A 16,020-nucleotide genomic window follows, 5' to 3' on the forward strand; every position below is an offset into this window, starting at 1 on the left:
ATCCTCGTATGATGGTTATTTATTTTTAAAATTTTAATTTAACTTTATTTATGGAAACAGGGTATCACTAAATATATAGCTCAGGCTGGCCTCATATAAAAAGCTCTTCATGGTTTTTAAAGTAGCCAATGAAATTCAAACTTGTAGTTTTAACAAGTATGGCATAAAAGAAGTCCTAAATGCTGTCCCTATGACTGCGTTTTGGATAGCAAAGTGTTTTTGTTCTTTTGGGTTTTTTTACCTGAAGGTTGATCTCTGCCTCATAGAAGGTTAGGCATGAGCAGTAATGTCGATCAGAGTCAATATCTGTTAGTACCACCACAAAGAACGTCGGCTGCTTCCTCTCTCTGGACAGCTGCCATCCAGCGGGCTGACAAAACTAAACAGGACAGAAAAAAGTGGTCACATTTTAAAGTATAATGAAACTTATCCCTTAATAGCTGAGAGATATTAAATGCTTCTATCTTTCAAAATTTCTACCTGATGTGGCAGCAATTGTGTCAATGCAGCCAGCCACATTAAAAAAAAAAAAAAAAACTTCACATACACATTCATACTGGAGAAAATTTTTAACAACATGCATGTATATTTTATGAAGTGTTATGGCTTATACCTAGACGTTTCCCAAAGCTTCATGTATTCACAGGTGGAGCTTTTGGCAGATGAATGGATTATGGGGGCTTATGATTGATTTGCTATTACAAGGTGTGATATGGTTGGAAGACGTGGGTCACTGGGGGGGTGCTGCAGGTCTCTCTCTCTGCTTCCTGTCAACCATGCCCCTCTGCCATGCCCCTCTACCTTGGAGCCAACTGACTATGGACGGAAACCTTTACAAACTGTGAGTTAAAATAAGCCTCTTTTGCGTCTCAGTGATGAGAAAGTAACCAAGAGATGAAAATAGCCTTAATTTTCTACAGATGCCATTCTGAGATGTTATTCCTGAGACCATGTTGCCATTCCTGAGACCAAAACGAGGGACTTTTTCATAACCATGAGAACAAAACATGCAGTAAGTTGGAAATAAAGTAAAAAGCATGTATCACTGATGGAAAAGAGAATTATTAAAATATTTCCTCATGAATCTAAGGTATTTTCAATTGAGTATGATGAAAGAGGTATCTTGTTACCAAGACAGATTACATTTAGGGCTAACAAAAAAACCAAAAGAAATACAATAAAGAAAAGATAATGAGTTCAACAAATGGAGTTAAAACAACTAGACATGAACATGCAACCAAAAAAAAAAAAAAAAGGAACCTAGACATAGACCTCACACTCTTTCCAAAAACTGACGTCACTGATGTCACATCTAAATGTAAAATGCAAAACCAAAAAACTTATAGAAGATAACATAGAAGAGTCTTAGATGACCTTAAGCTTTGAAATAACTTTTTAGATAAAATATCAAAAGGTATGATTCATGAAAGTGATAACTGGACTTCATTAAAATTAAAAATTTCTGCTCTGTGAAAGAAACTGTCAAAGCCAGGCCTGCTGGCACATGCCTGTAGCCCTAGTACTCGGGGAACTGAGGCAGAGGACTGTGAAGAGTAGAGGGCCACGTGGGCTACATAGTGAGTTTAAGGCCAGCCTCAAAAGCATAATGAGACCTTCTCAAAACAATCAAGAAAAGAGAGAGGGAGAGAAAAAGAATATGGATATGAAACTAGATACAGCCTGGAAATACAGTATCTTAAAAAATATATATCTGATAAAGAGTTGTTATCTAATACACAAAGAAGTTAAAATTCATCAATAAGAAACAACTTGACTAAAAAATGGGCCATAGTTCTTAATAGACACCTCATCAAAGAAGATCTAAAGATATAAAATCAGCATATGAAAAGATGCTCTACATCATATGCCATAAGGGAAATGCAAATTAAACAACAAGGAATGGTTGAGGGTATAGCTTAGTGGTACAGCATTTTCCTAGCATGCTTGAGGCACTGGGCTTGATCCCCAGCATCACGAAAAAAACTAAGAAAAATAAAGCAAAAAAGGAGGTTACCACTGTAGATCTAGCATAATGGCCCAAATCAGGAACAACAACTAAGTCACTTTGTCACTGGAACAATATACTCAATACTTGCAAGTTAAAGGAAGAAAGGATTATTTGGGTTCACATTTCAGAAGTTTCAGACCTTGCATGGTCAGGGGCATGATGAAAGGGCCTACGCAGAGGAAAGCTGTTCACTTCATGGTGATCAGGAAGCAGAGCAGGAAAGGACCAGACGGCCACAATTCCAGTGATCCTTATGACCCAATCACTTTCCAAGAGCCCCATCTCTGAGCACATAAGGTTCTTGGGGGACATTCTTGATATAAGCCATAACAATGATAATACTTAATTCAATTAGGATGTGGAGCAACAAAAACCCTCATTCACTTTTACTGAGAATGCAAATGGATACAGTCATTTTAAAAGATAGTTTTGCCAAGCATGGTGGCACACGCCTGTAATCCCAGCACTCAGGAGGCTGAGGAAGGAGGATCACTGTGAGTTCAAGACCAGCCTGGGCTACAAAGTGAGCTCAAGGCCAGCCTGAACTGCACAGGGAGACCCTGTCTCAAAAAGCCAAATAAATAAATAAATAAATAATAGTTTCTTATGAAACTCAACATGTTATTACTATAATATTCATTAACCATGCTCCTTGGTATTTACTTAAATGAGCATGCAAATTTCTACCTGCATAAAATTATGCACAGCAATGTTTATGGTAACATTCCTAATTTACAAAACTTAGAAGCAACCAAAATAGTCTTTAGGTAAGTGGAGTGGATAAATTAACTGTAGTACATTCACGATATGGACCATTATCAACGCCAAAATGAAGTGAGCTATCATGTCATGAAAGACATGGAGAAAATGTAAATCAACATTGTGTGGTCTTAGGAATTGAGCCCAGGGCTTCACACAGGCTAGGAAAGCATTCTGAATATTAAAAAGTAAGAATGCCAGCTTGAAATGGCTGAAATATTATGTGATTTCAATTATATGACATTCTGCAAAAGGTAAAACTAAGTAGATAGTAAAAAAAATCAGCAGTTGCCAGGAGTCAAGAATGAAGTGAGACATAAACAGGTGTAAAGAAGTGGAACACAGAATCTTCAAGGGAGTAAAACTACTGTATTCTATGTGATACTATAATGGTGAACATATGTCATTACATATTTATCAAAACCTACAGAAAGCACCATAGTAGAAATGATCCCTAATGTACACAATAGGCTTCCAGTGATAATGATGTTTTAGTGTAGTTTCACATTCACGACAAATGTATCATGCACGTGTAGGATGATGGGGAGGTTGTTCTGGGGGCAGGAGGTATTTGGAAATTATCTGACCTTTGTTTAATTTTGTTATGACTCTAAAACTGCTCTAAATGGGCCGGTGATATAGCTCAGTGGCACAGTGCCTACCTGAAAAGCACAAGGTCCTCAGTTCAATTCCCGGTACCAAATAAATAAATAAATAAATGTGCTCTAAAAATAGTCTTTTTTAAATCTGGAGGACATAATCTTGAGTAGCAATATTGCTCATGAAAGACAGAGGAAAAACAGGAATTAGTATACCAACAGAGTAGCTCTCTGTGCTGGATTACCTTTCTTTTTGTTACTAAATAACTGTGTGATCTCAAGCAATCTATTTACCCTCTCAGCATCTCAGTTTCCTTATCTACAAATGTGGAATATTAGTATCCACAGATAATACTCTTAAGAAGGTATGTAAGTTAATACATGAAAAGTGCTCAGAACAGTCCCTGGAGACCATTTCCAAAGCCTGCCCTTCCTTTCACCACTTAAATTACACCCTTTTCTTAGTTTAGAGACATCAGAATAGATGATTTCCTATATTTGGAATCATATTCACAGCCTTTCTACAGAATGAAAAGGTTTACCAGATGAATTCCTTTAAACAGACATCATGAAGACTATGTAAAGAAACTAAAGAAAGACAAAGAAATTGTATGAAATGGCATAAGCTTTAAAGATAACCTGAATTATAAAATAAATGAAAACATTTCTATTAAATTTTTTATTTTGAAGTGGTAATTCACTTAATAAATATTTATTGAGGACTTAAACACCATTCATTCTATAATGTCATTTCCTTTCCCCCCTCTATATTTCCCCAGAACTTCTTATCTATTTACTACCAATCTGGTATAAAAAAGCTGACATCATTGTCTTTATCTTTATGTATTTATTTTTCTGCAAAAATCTATACATTGAATTCCATGACATTATTATCTCAGGTTTACTTGTGACCACTGTAAGCCTTTTTCATTCTAGAATAGTAGCTGTCAAAGTATAATAAACAAGACCACAAGAGTCCCTGGGGTCAAAGTTACTTTCATAACAATACTTAGATACTGGTTGCTTCTTTCATTTTGTTGATACATGAGTGGTTCAAAAACAAAACAGGATAAAGCTGCTGTATCTTAACAGGAATTAAAGTAGTGGCAATCAAAATGGAATCAAAACGGGCTAATAGTCAATGTATTCTTCATAGCCACAGATTTTCAATTTCTTTAAAAAGTCCATTTGAGATAAGAAGGCCTTTAAGAAAGCAATATATATTTAAATTTCATTGTAACTACCTCTGACCACAACTTCTTAAATGCTTCAAATAGTCTTCATAGTCACTCTTATTTTCCCTGACCTTCATTTACATCCATATTTTCACAGCTTACTCCTCCATGTTTTATCATATGATCTTTAAACTAAAAAATTAAACGTGTCTCTTTAAAAAAAAAACCTTAAAGAAAATTCTTTCTTTTATCAGAACATAATAAACACATCACATCCAAAAGGAGAATGTAACTGTTTAGGTATAACACTAGTTTCTTAAAAAGCCTCATTTCCTTCAGTTTATATTTTAACAGGAATTCTGTGATTTCAAAGAAGCACTAACCTAAAACTTTTGGGAAATTCCAAGAATCATTTTTCAGATTCAGTAAGTACTTCAAAATTCAGCTTACTGTGACCACAGCTAAGAGGGTAATGGTAATTCATGGTTGGTCTGGTGAGGTAATTTTTACTAAATTTTCACCAAAATGTTCCAAAAAGAGTTACCTAGACACATCCCTTACTCTATACATAACACTATAAAAAAGGAATTATTTTATGTTCTACATTTAAAAAATCATTACAATCATACAAGAAAATTTTAATTTAATAAATTTTTATTCTCAAATATATACACTAATACACAAATATACACAAAATAAACAATAGTTTCCACAATTGCGTTTATAAAAATGTTTTGCAATGCAGAAAAAGAAATGGCCCTAACTTGGAAGTTATAAATATGTACTTCTCAAATTCACTGCATCATAGATTAAACAATAGAATTTGTGTATCAGGGTATGATCCCACCACTTAAAGGATAATACTCTTTGTGGGATTTAGATTTCAAGCCCAATAATACTAGCTGGTTCAGTCATTTCAATTTTTAACTAAAAGAGTGTTGAAGAGATAATAAACAATGAGGGAGTGGACACTACAATTCACATTTCTGACAAAAATATGAGAGAATGTTTAGACAGCTGGGAACAGAGTAGTCACTAAAAAACAGCTCAACGATAAGCATGAAACAAACAGGATAAAATCAGAATTTTGTTCTCCCCAGTGTCTTTACTGGCAAACAGGAAAAAAAAAATGCTGTCACAGGTGCAAAACCTAAAATGTTTAGAATTTATTACTATACTGATGGATTTATATTTTGTCCTCCTTTCTTCAAATCACTGAGAAAACACCTTTTCGGAATGACTTTATCAATGAAAGCACAATATAAGCTGACAATGTTTTCATACATACATAAGCATATATATAACAGCTTGTATTTTTGATCACTCCCTTCTAGCTTGACCTCATCATTTCACATAGATCATACTAAAAATTTTACATCATATCTGAGAATAGCCATTCTTTTTTCAGGATGCTGTCTTTGTTCACCTTCATTTTTCTTTAACACCTTGGCGTAACTTAGCAAAGGACACTTCAAGAATGCAAAGTCAGAACTGTTAACTTGCTTGCTTACTTAACTGCCCAGTTGTATGAAGCAGGTCATTTATGCACAAGCCACCCATCTGTACACAAAAATACAAATATAAAAATAACTCATTTGTGCAACACTATACAGTATATATGATATTTCACAAACTCATTTTATAAACAATGATGTTAAGGTCATACAGATAGTTTCTGACATCAACAGGACTAGAATTCAAATCTCTGCCTCTTTAGGAACTATGTACTTTCACTGCTGAATTACTGTTATAAATTGTCTTATGGGTATTATTTTCTGTTCATATTAATTTGTGGCAAAAAATTAAATGATATGAAAATGAACTTTTTTTTTTGAGACAGGGTCTCAGTTGTGTAGTTCAGACTGGCCTTGTTGAGTTCATTATGTAGCTCAGGCTGGCCTCAAACTCATAGCAACCTCCTGCCTCAGCCTCAGGAGTGCTGGGATTATAGGGATGTGCCATCACACCCGGCTCATGAAAAGGAAATAAATCTTGTAACAGTCCACATTTCCTTTCAACCATGTATGGGCAGGCAGTTTTTGCAATGCTGAGGCCCAAACTGAAGACCCTTGCATGTGCTAGGCAACTGCTCTTCCACTGGGCCCACATCTCTAGCCCTGTTATATTTTTATTCACAAAAGGATATAAGCAACTATATATTCTCTTTCTTCACTTTCTATAACATGTAAATTTCTCCATGTATTTACATATTTTAACAACATTCTCTTTAATGTTGTCTAGTAAAACATCATATAAATATACATAAAGTACTATAACTTAGCCAATTCCCTATGGTCGGCTGGTTGGGACATTTACAATTTTTAAACAAATGATGAAATAATCATGGAATTATATAACCTTTTATGCATATGTTACAATATGTCCTTAGAGAAATACAACTGGGTTTTGAGAATGTATACTGTGGTAGATTAATGAATGGTCAACTTGTAACATCAAATGAATTGAATCAGCATAATTCCAGGTGTGGAAGGCCCACCTGAGGATTGTTGCCAACAGCATAATAGCAGAACTGGAGGGGAAGATCGTGTGCTATTGATTCTCCTGGAGAAGCTTGTTGTGCTGGCTTCCTGATATGAACTCAGCTGGTATCATCAGAGGCGCTCGGGTCCTCACTATAGCTGAGGATGGCTGCAGTTCTTTTCAAGGGAGTGCTGGTCCTTGCTTTAAGCATTACTTCCTGGCTCCAGTGCAAAATTCTGAGTCTGCTGGTACAGAATCTTCATCCTGCTGGCTTTCACCTTCTAGCTTCCACCACTGACCTTTGGGCTTCCCAGTGCAGCTCCTTGATACAAACTTGCATGAGACATTGTCATGGGCTCTAGGCCTCCAGCTGGACTTGTGGAGGACAGTGCCATGGGCTCCAGGTATTCAACTGGACTTGTGCAGGACACTGGCGTGGGATCCAGCCCCTCAGCTAGATTCTTTGGGTCTCTAGTGCATGGACAGATCTCTTGTACTCTTCTGTATCTGACTCTTTTGGTGAATATTATAAAATAATTCTATAAATTATGTGTCCTGTATTAAATCTATTCCCTTGTAAACCACGACCACAACTTATACCAATTAAGCACAAAAATGTCTAAATACCCTTGAATTGTTTTTTAAAGCTTAGGTAACCCCAGGTTAGTTTTCCTGATAACTAAAGAGAATTAAAAAAGAAATGATAAAAAATAACTCTTGTTATGACCTATATTCTGACTAAAAGAAGAAGCGATTTGTGAAATAAAGTAAAATTTAGGAGACTGAACTGTACCAACCCAGGCTAGGTCAGTGTTGAATGTGTGCTCTCTATATACATATTTTCTTCAAAATTTCAAAGAAAATACAGTGAGCAAAAGAGTTTTGAAAAAAAGCCAATTTAAAAGTCTGAGAAATTCTCCAATATTTTAGGATAACACAATGAGGGTCACATCTGTGTTCAAGTTTAGTGAGCAACTTTGGATGAGGCATACTTAAAAGAAACCATCAAAAGTCTGCTTAAAATGAAGCTTAATTTAATTCGGTCAACTATAGTACTCTTCATAAAAATTTGCATTCAGGTATCACTACTACTATACAACACTGCATTGTCTTCATTATTATAATACAATTTTAATTATGTATAAGATAATACAATTAGAGGTTTAGGGGCTAGGGATGCAGCTCAGTGGTAAATGGGGTGGCAGGAGGGAAAATTAAGTTCACACATCAAAAACACTTACAGAAAAAGATATAATAAAAATTATAAACAAAGAAACTGAAATGATGTCCTATTAGGTTCCTTAAAGGGGAAAAGAAACAGAAAATGAGAAACAAGAAAACTAGATCACTGCAGGAAACCTCTTAGGTAACTCATGATTTGACCACTCTATCCTGCAAGTTTGCCTCTACTAGTCCTTTATCAATAACTTTACTGGTTCCTTTCCAAATACTGTTGCATTCATTTACATATAAATATATATGCATGTATAAACGTTAAGGCTTATTAAGGCTTAATCTGAATACAGCAATAAAGCCCATCTTCCCCTATCTAGATTCACTATCAATGTTTTACCACATAAAAATACTGAGTTTTGATTTTTAACATACAATATTTCATGTGTATTATATAGCCTTTAAGGCAGATATCTGTTAAGACTGCAGTTACTAAAATCAATATTTTCTAAATGGCTTCTAAAAAACAATGAATCATATCATCAAAGTTTTGTATATTTAATGAAAAAGTTAAGATTTTAAACAGTACAGAGGGACCCAGGTGTGGTGGCACTTGTCTGTAATCCCAGCACTCAGGAGGCTGAAGCAGGAGAATAGCCATGAGTTCAAGGCCACCCTGGGGCACATAGTGAGTTCAAGGCCAGTCTAAACTACAAAGCCAGACCCTGTCTCAAAATAAAAATAGAAATAAAAATAAACAGTACAGAGCAGTGGTGGCAAGCCCATGGTACATGTACCATAGCCAGCTATTCATTATCATTAAAAGCTGTAAAAAGGGCAGGTGGTTGACTTTCAAAATCTTTAAGAATGAGCAAATGTGCTCACTTCTTGAAGCTCACTGTTTTTGAGTCAGAAACAAATATAATGCCTCAAGGGGCTGGGGATTTAGCTCAGCGGCAAAGCGCCTGCCTGGCAAGCGCAAGGTCGTGAGTTCGGTTCCTGGTACCAGAGAAAAACCAATATATATATATATATATATATATATATATATATATATATATAATGCCTCAAAAATAATTCTAGATAAACTTTCAATTTAAAAATATGAAATTAGCAAATAGTTAAAAGAACTACTTGGTTTTAATGATTTAAAATTTAGTGCTTACATGGAGGAAATAAGGTGAGTTCAGATACAACACCTTTTCCTTTCTGATAAATTATGAACACTGGAACTTTACCAATTTCCTGGATAATAAATAAAAAGAATGCTATCATTTGGGGCTTTTCCACTCATAATTCCATTACCATGTTCTCAACACAAAATCCAGTGGAATCTTGCTGTCAACTCACTCCTTCATAGATCTATACATAATGTAGTTTGAGTAACTGTGACATTATAATACAAGGTCAATAATAATCCCTCTTTCGTTGGGTTGATTTGAAAATGAAAGTGCTTAGAATAAAAGAAATAAAGTAGGCTTTCATAGATACTTAGTTACATGTGTTTCCTGTATTCCTCATAAAGTTGAATAAATTTAATTTTGAATTACTAAAATTATAATTTTTTAAAATTAAGAAAACACAATTTCTTTAACAAATGGCTTATAAAAAAATTAAAGAACAAACTATAGAGTAAGTGACCAACCAAATGCGCATGTGATCCTTGTTTGATAAACAAACCAACTATGAAAAGACAATAAAAAAGCAATATACACCTAGACATATACAAATAAGGATTTTTGAAAACTATAAATGTTGGGTGATATTAATGAATTATTATCTTTAGGTATGATAATGACACTGTGTTTGTGTTTCAAAAAAAGTATCTTACATTTTAGAAATATATACTGAAATATTTACAAATAACGTTTTATTAAGTTAAATTACATAGAATCACCACTTTTAGGTCTAAATGATTGGATACAATTTCCTATGGCTCAATTAATATAATATCTATGACTTGTTTCACAACAATCAGATTGGGGAGGTGTGAGGCTACTGAGTGAATAGGTGTTAAAAGTGAAGATTGGCCCAGAATAAATGATTATTGTAGATAAATTATGAGAACCTGTAAGTTTATTCTTTGATATTTCAACATTGTTTTAATGAAAATAAACAGGATGAGAGAATCCTACTCATATAATTGTGCCTCATATAATTCTTTTTAGCATTATATATGAAACATAGCAAATTCTAAAAACACAGATGTTGAAAATTATCTCAATCAATATTCTTTGTTTTTTTTTTTTTGGTTTTGGTTTTTCTCCGGTACCGGGAACTGAACTCATGACCTTGCGCTTGCCAGGCAGGCGCTTTGCCACTGAGCTAAATCCCCAGCCCCTCAATCAATATTCTTATAAAGTCCCATCTACAAGAAATGATGGATTCATAAAAACACAGCTTAGTGACAGTGGTAATAATCTAAATTTGGCAAAGGAAGATAGACAAAAAATAAGAAAAGAGATGGTCTTCATATTTTATAAAATTGTTACGTGTGACTTATTGATTTATTTTCATTCTGCAGATTTTACTATCTTTAAGTTTATGACAGCTATATATTACTCCTCACACTACAATCTTTTTCACCTACTTTTAATCCATATTTTATATGGCTTTATTTGGGCTGATTAAAATACATTTGCACTGAATTCCACTACCTCTGTTTACTAGGTATAGATGTATATATAGGATAATATAGTTGTAACTTGAAATGTCCAATAAAAGCTCACTAGTTATTTTAAATTATCACATATATTCTTTCTAAATACAAGTTTACCATTTGAAAATTTTTTCACTTATAGCCAAGAAAATTTACATATATATATGTACATTACTCTTGCTAAATATAACCAATGTGCATAAGGATAGATTTGTTCTATCATAGCTACCTCTGGAAGAGCCTACTAAGATATAATAGTTTACAAGGCACAAAAAAAAAATTTAAGGGCTCTAATACTCAAGCCACATCCCCAATCCTAGAAGAAACTTTTAATAATGAAAGCTTTCAGCCAATTAAATTAAATACCTCCTAAAGAATAAGTAGCTCTTAATGGATGTATTAAACCAAAAAGCTACATAGCAATTTATCAGATATACTAAAAAGAGACTCATGGAGAAGGCTAAACATGATAATCTCATTATCTCTGTCACCTTATTCGGGTTATGATTTTTGTAAAGTTACCTAATTTCTCTGAACTTCAGTTTTTCTTCAGTACAAAATGTCTCATACTTTACTATCAAGATTAAATGAAGACATGCATGTAAATTGGTTAACATAGTACCTGGGACGTATTGAACACTATTATAGAAACTTTGACCAGTTATATAGTTGATGCTGAGTGTACACGCAACTGACATTATTTTCACTGCTAATGCTTTGTTAATATTATACAAAGAAAGAGGAGACAGTTGATGAATGGAGCAGAGGAAATCTTTAGCCTGAGGCAGGGCCATTCTTTGGAAGAGACCACCAAGACCAACATGTCGGTATTTACATAAGCAACTGGGAGTACTGATGATGAGCCTAGGGCTCAGTGTAATTAATTCAATTAGGTCACTGAACATACTACGTGCCAACACCTGTTTTAGGAACTGAAAACACAGTAAGAAAGACAAAATCCCTGCCCTGTAGGAGTTAACTGTCTGGTAATTCTGGTGATTTCAATGATACATGATTACCTAAACAAAAAATAACTCAAGAAAATATCAACTTGAAACATGTACATGGTATATAGTAGCTATAGCATCTATGGAGACAAACAAGGGTGTTAGAAATGGCTGTATCCCCAAAAAAAAAAAAAAAAAAAAAAAAAAAAAAGAAATGGCTGTATCCCTTAGACTACTAGTGCTATAAAGTTTGCAAAGGAAATGACATTTCACATTACAGTGGCATACACACACAAAATACCTGAAACAAAATTATCATTTGGCAACCAAGGATCAAATGAAAATAAATTTCTGGGCATCAACTCAAGCCATGGCTAAGCATTCAATGGCAAAAAGTAAGCTAGGTTTTACTGTAAACGCCAAATGATTGGAAAAATGCACAATAGCTATCAGTCTTCAAAACACAGGACACAATATAACTTGTGATTCAGAAGTAAATCAAAATATATGGCTAATGAAAACTAATGAATTATTATGCAAGCAGTTCAAAATTTATTGTTTTAGCTCTCATGAGCTTCATAAAAATGTTTGGTATGAAATGTTAACACTGTTTTTGATAAAAACCTGTCTAAACAAGATGAGTATTATTTACCAAAACAGAAAAACAATGTTTTACTCAGATATGGAGAGTTGCTAACTTTAAATTCTATTATCTATCAGTCACAAGAATATTTACTGCTTGTTTACTTAATGCAGCTTTTTATGAGAAGGCACTTGCAGAATATTCACTGGCTGCTAAATATTATTGTTAGAAGCAAAAACCAGAGATGGTTATCTATTTAAGCTGTTTATCTTTGTCCCTTGAAAAAAATACAGCAAAAAGAACAAAATGTTCTACTGCCAAAGCTCAGTCTAAATGTATCTGGATAATAGCAAGGTGGGTGTTTCCTTGGAACTTCAGAGGTAAGAGTATTTGAAAAGTAGCCTGAAAGAGAAAATTCTTCTTTTCAATAATTACATTATGAAAAACAAAACAGGAAGAGAAAACTTTTCCTTTGAAAAAGCAACAATGAATTCAGTTGAAAATCAAAGAGAGAATGACTGCTCTTCTACAAGTGTATGCCTAGGAAGAAGCAACAAGACTCAGAAGAATGAAGATTTAATAGTAAGATTAGACCTATACAGCAAATAAAAAAATAAGAACTAGCCAACTAGTTTCTAATCAAATTCATTTATATATGTGGAAAGTTTGGTAGATAAAAGTAACGGCACACCTCACATGTACATAGCACGTTGGTATTGTCACAGGGTTTTAGGTCAAAGAATGGCTCTTCAGTAAAATCTTTGCTCATTTCCTAGAGTATAAATTGCTCCTTTTGGGGGCAATAGTGTCTTAATCCATTATCCATTGTTATGGCTTGTATCTAGATGCCTCCCACCCAACCTCATGTGCTAAACAGTTGGGGCTTTGGGACGTGGCTAGATCTAGGATGTGTGAATGTGCATTAGGGGTGTGATAACTCAATTAGTCCACTGAATCATTTAGCATAGTTCTGGATGTGGATAATAGGAAGGCCTAGACTGGGTGTGGGTAGTACCACCCAAAAGGTTTGTAACCTGGATGAGACAAAAGGGGAGGGAGGGCTGTTGCTGTGGCTGCAGCTGCAGCTACAGCTACTGCTGCCACACCATCAACTGTTTCTCCTCTGTGATGCCCCTCTGCCATGCCACCCTGCCTTCCCTGTTCCCACAGTCAGCAGACTATGGACTGAAACCTTACAAACTGTGGTCCCAAATTAATCTTTCTTCCTTTAACTTATGGGTGCTGGGTATTGTGTCCCAGCAACAAGAAAACTGACATACACATATTTGAGAATTTATCACAGTTCATGTTGTACTACAACTTACTGTAAAACAGCTGTATCTATACCACTGTATTATAAATTACCAAAAGCTATGCTTTATTTAATTTTTATTTCTCTATAAGCTAATATGTCTCTTTCCAAATAGATACTAAATAAAGCTTTGTTGATTTGTACTCCATTATCTTCTACAATGTCCATCACAATTCTATAAGCTTTAAAAGTAGGTATTATACTTGTTTTATAAAGGAGAAAACTGAAAAACAAGTAGGTTAAGTGATGTGTGCAGGTTCAACTAGGCTTCAAAACCTCAGGTGACTTGGCTAATAATTCTGTTTTGATGATACCACAGTTCTTACTAGACTTGGGGTACATACATTCATGAAGAATTTATAAAATTGAGAATGAAACCAAGCAATCACAAGTTAGCAGTACTCTGTAAAAATACCACTTATATAGTATTTATTGCAGAGAACTAATAAAAGAACAATGTGAGATTATAACCTTGAGTGTTCTTTGCATCTGAACTCTACTATTCTAAAAATACGCTTTTAAATAAGGATGGCATGTGATCTTTTACAAAAGGGGAAAGGACCAAAAGATGGAGGGAGGAGAAGTAGAGGAGGGGATGTGTTATGTGTATGTCTCAACTCCCCATGATGAATGTAATCATTATGTACTATAAACATGTACTAATACAAATAATTTTTAAAAACTGGCATGATAGTTAACTATCAACCAGTGACTATACACTAAATACATAACCAGAACAAAAAAAACCATGAAAAAATAAAAAAGACAGAGCTGCCAGTAAAATACTTGTCTGGAATATGACAAGGCTCTGGGTTTGATGCCCCATACTTAAAAAAAAAAAAAAAAGCTAGGTTCAAAAGCAAGACAAACATCTCCAATGACCAATAAAAGGAAACTTAGTTAAAGACTCATGCTTGTTGATTATAGATTTTAAATAGAAATGACAGAGCTCAGTAAAGCACCAGCCCTTGTCTCCCAGCACTGGACTGGTTTAAGAAAGCGGGCTACAGGCTGGGTGTGGTAACGTACATCTGTAATCCCAGCACTGGGGAAGCTGGGATTACACTGCAAGTTTGAGGCCAGTTTGGGCTACCATAGTGAGATCAAGACCAGCCTGAACTATATAGTGAGACCTTGTCTCAAAAAAAAAAAAAAAAAAAAAAAAAAGGAAAGAAAGAAAAAGAGAAAACTGGGCTATAAAACACACACACAGAGGCCAACCTTCACCTATTTACTTTAGCAAACTAGCTTCTTAAGTAGAGCCAGTTGACATTCCTATTAACCCATTAAGAAATTAAATCAAAGTATTTAATGTTTCTGGGAAAGGATCTTTCATATTTGTAATATACTGTAAGTGGTGATAAAAACTACTGATTCAGATGTAAGAATTGGTTCCAGATTGGATACAAGGGAAGGGAGGGGCATGTCAAAATGAAAAGGTAATTGAATATCCAAAGACACATATGAGCAAGAGGGAAAGAGAACAACAGCAGAACAATAACTCTCACTATAAATGAACCAGTAAATCAAAATTCAAAATCATACAAAGAGGCTGATATAGCTCAGTGATAGAGCACTATCTCAGCATGCACAAGAAAAATCAATCTTCAGATTGATGATGAAACTAGACATTTACAATCAGCATTAAGAAACAATTTTTCAATTGATCTTCCCATAGATTTCTCCCTACCTCAATATCCTACCAGTATTTCAAATTTACACATTATTATAAAACTAAGGGTAAATGGCCCAGTAGGGTCATTGATGGCTAGTGGAGGGGCAGATGTGTAGCTCTAATAATCTGGCTATAAGAACCAGAATTGTCTGAATTTAATCCTCAGCATTACAATAGTTTTTTAAAAAAGGAATCAGAATTGTCAGATGAGAATAAAGAAATTATACTGACACACTCCAGAGAAAGTTCATCTGACAAGGAGGACATTCAATGGATAGTAACTTTATTTAGTATTTCCTTTTATCACCTTTCATTGAGCTCAAGTAGATGCAAGTAAAGTGCCAAATTCAGAATAAGCAACAACTAATCACAACATTAGTAACTATAAAAAGTAACAAAAGCTGGGGCTGGGGATTTAGGTCAGCGGCACAGCGCCTGCCTGGCAAGCACGAGGTCGTGAGTTCAATTCCCGGTACCGGTAAAAAACAAACAAACAAACAAACAAACAAAACAAAACAAAAGTAACAAAAGCTGTCTTCTTTCAAGAGTTTAGCATTTAAACAGACACGATTTTTTAAAAAATTGAAAAGTAAATGGTGCAATATTTCTGGCAAAAATGGGAGTAACAAGAGAACAGAATTAATATCCT

At 34.5% G+C, this 16,020-nt stretch overlaps 1 protein-coding gene across 1 annotated transcript in view; it reads right to left on the bottom strand.

Annotated features, from left to right (window-relative positions):
* Sbf2 (SET binding factor 2) overlaps positions 1 to 16,020 on the bottom strand; it is a gene marked incomplete at its 5' end in the record, with an annotated part of 381,407 nt that overhangs the window by 283,219 nt on the left and 82,168 nt on the right. Inside the window, 1 exon segment of the mRNA XM_013511938.1 lies at positions 242 to 379. Within this exon segment, the coding sequence (XP_013367392.1) occupies positions 242 to 379 (138 nt within the window).

The sequence above is a fragment of the Chinchilla lanigera genome, unplaced genomic scaffold (genome assembly GCF_000276665.1).
Source record: "Chinchilla lanigera isolate Chin_1 unplaced genomic scaffold, ChiLan1.0 scaffold00013, whole genome shotgun sequence".
NCBI classification, from domain to species: Eukaryota; Metazoa; Chordata; class Mammalia; order Rodentia; family Chinchillidae; genus Chinchilla; species Chinchilla lanigera.